The following is a 2,966-nucleotide window of genomic DNA, read 5'->3' on the forward strand; positions in this document are numbered from 1 at the left end:
TACCTGAAGTCAGAACAATAAAACTGACCCAGTGTATAAAGATAGATAGATAGATAGATAGAATCTCATTTTAAAATATATACAAATAAAAAACAATTATTTTAGATTTTAATAATTTTTCACAATATTACTGTTTACTGTATTTTCTAATATATGCAGCCTTGATAAGCATAAGAAGTTTTTGAAATAAGTCTCTTATTCTCACTAAAAAGCTGCATATGTTCAGTCACAAGATACAGAGAAACAAGTATTTCTCATGTAAAGCATAATAGAAGATTATAACATTAGTTATTATAGTAATGTAGAGCTGAACAGTGGAGGTCCTGCGCCCCCGTGTGGTGATCAGTGGAGTCGCTGTCACGCCAGACCGGCAGGCGGCGCGACACACACACACACACACACACACACTCCGCGAGGAAACACGACAGAGAGCCGTCATGTGCTGAGATGATGTGGTAGGTCATAATAAATGTTGTTTTCTTCTCAATAACAGCTCGCAGTTATAAAGACACGACAGTGAACAGTGATCATGAAGCATTATGTTACAATAAGAAACCTTTATGTATGAATAAGAAGATCTGTGTCGAGAGTTTTTAATCTAATATCTAACGTACTAATATCAACTTTTCCTCAGCACTGATCATTATTTGATCTCGTTCAGCTCCTCGTTATGGGTTTTCTCTTCACAGTGGCTCTAGTTTCCATCAGCGAGTCGCTTGACTGATTCTTCTCTGGGAAAGCGCTTTGAAAACAGATTTATGTGTATACAGTTTATTATTGTTAATATAGACATGTACTGTCACTGTCCGCTGTGTCTTTGATTTATTTAACGCTTTGATTTATTAAACGATCTGATATATATGTAATTATTAGATAAGATTCTACATTCTATACTATATCTGGGTGAATATTACGAAAACATGTCCTGGGTTTTACTATTTCACCGCAAATGAAAAAGAACAAACAAGAAGCTATTGTGCAAGAAGAAACCCGTTTACTATTATTATTTATAACTATTAAAATTGGTTTTGTGGAATTAATTTATGAGAATTTGAGGGGAAAATGTGCATGATCATGAAAATAATTAATATATTAAGACATTGTATGGTGTGTTAGTGTATACCAAAGCTTGTCTATTCTTCTGCTACGCACTCAAAAGTGTGTACTTTTTCTTCACAAAAAGAGTAAATACTTTCAAGGCATTGATTGTTTTTTTTAGATGTATCCAGTAATATCAGTGTTTTTTAATGAATCTCATGAGTGAACGATTCAATGACTCACTCATAAAGACTTCACTTGTTTCATTACTGGATGGTTTTTGAATGAATCTCCTGAGTGAACGATTCAATGACTCACTCATAACGACTTGACTTGTTTCATTACTGGATGAATCAGTGTTTTTGAATGAATCTCTTGAGTGAATGATTCAATGACTCACTCATTAAGACTTCACTTGTTTCATTACTGGACGAATCAGCGTTTTTGAATGAATCTCTTGAGTGAATGATTCAATGACTCACTCATTAAGACTTCACTTGTTTCATTACTGGACGAATCAGAGTTTTTGAATTAATCTCTTGAGTGACCGTACTCGTCAAAGGTTTAACAGACATATTCGAATCGTCGACATATTTAGAAATAAGATCGAGTGTGTTTGAATTTAGATTGCGGTCTATTAACATTTAATCGTGTTCTCCAATCAACAGGCGTGGTCAGTGATGGCACAGAGGATCCTCTACTTCCTGTGGTCCGTCAGGAGATGTCCCCCACTTCCTGCGGCGTCTCGCTTCTGCAGCTCCAAACCCACGGATCTCAGCCTTCCTCCGGAGAACCCGGAGAACGAGTCTCTGGTGGAGAACCTGTCCAGCATGGGAGTGGACCTGGAGTCGGCCCGGCGCCGGCAGCCCGGCGTGCTCCGGAGGCACCTGACCAACGAGGAAGGCCTCGCGCTGTTCCTGAGGAGCAAAGGAGCCGAGCCGGAGACCATCGCCAGCATCATCTCCCGCTTCCCGCGGTCCATCACGCGCACCTGCCCGCACCTGGAGGAGCGCTGGACGCTGTGGAGGAACGTCTTCCAGAGCGACCGCGAGGTGGTCGGCATCCTCACGCGCTCTCCCGAGTCCTTCTTCCGCTCCAGCGACAACAAAAACCTGGAGCAGAACATCGTGTTCCTGATGTCTCTGGGAATCACGAGGAAAGACTTGCACCGGCTGCTCACCACCGCGCCGCGGACCTTCTCCAACAGCGTGGAGCTGAACCAGAACATGGTGGAGCTGCTCCGGGACGTGTGCGCGAGGCTCGGCGGGAACGACCCGCAGACCTTCACCAGAACCATCATCTCCAGGAACCTCTACATCTTCATCCGAAGCACCAACCGGATCAGCGCTAACGTGGACTTGCTTAAGCGCAACCTGAACCTGAGCAACTCGGAGGCGCTGGGGTTGTTCCAGAGCCACGGCGCTCAGATCCTGGACCTGTCGCACGAGAGCCTGAAGAGGAACCTGGAGAGCCTGCGCCGGAAGCTCGGGTCGCTGGGGTGCGGCGCCGACCACTTCAAGGCCATGATCCTGAACTACTCCTACGTGCTGTTCATGTCCTCGGAGCGCCTGAACCAGAAGCTGGACTGCCTGCTGGAGGCCGGGGTCCGGGCGGAGCAGGTGGTGCTGAAGCCCAAGGTCCTGGACTTCAGCCTCGTCAGCATCCGGCAGCGGCTGATCCGGCTCAACCAGCTCGGCTACGACTTCCAGAAGAGCGGCATCGCCGTGCTCGATTCCAGCAAGAAGCGCTTCAACGCCAAATTAGCGAGGCTGGGGTCACGGGAGGAGTAAAGAGCGGACGCTCGCTCGGATCCACTGTAGACGCACGTCTTCGTTCAAGCAGAGAGATGTGTGTTTACTCGTAACTTTATCTGTGAGAGGATCTGGCTTAATAATATGACTTTTCTGGGCCCTTAAAATCACTTCAAA

At 45.4% G+C, this 2,966-nt stretch overlaps 1 protein-coding gene across 1 annotated transcript in view; it reads left to right on the forward strand.

Annotated features, from left to right (window-relative positions):
* Positions 1–309: 309 nt before the first annotated feature.
* The window catches only part of mterf1 (mitochondrial transcription termination factor 1), a 3,511-nt gene continuing 854 nt past the window's right edge, over positions 310–2,966 (forward strand). The window contains exons 1-2 of the mRNA XM_079591231.1: positions 310–455; positions 1,707–2,966. The exon at positions 1,707–2,966 is cut by the window's right edge and continues 854 nt beyond it. Coding sequence (XP_079447357.1) covers positions 1,719–2,828 — 1,110 coding nt within the window. The 5' untranslated portion in view covers positions 310–455; positions 1,707–1,718 and the 3' untranslated portion in view covers positions 2,829–2,966. The remainder of the gene's footprint in view (positions 456–1,706) is intronic.

The sequence above is a fragment of the Phoxinus phoxinus genome, assembly GCF_949152265.1.
Source record: "Phoxinus phoxinus genome assembly, chromosome: 19".
Lineage (NCBI taxonomy): Eukaryota > Metazoa > Chordata > Actinopteri > Cypriniformes > Leuciscidae > Phoxinus > Phoxinus phoxinus.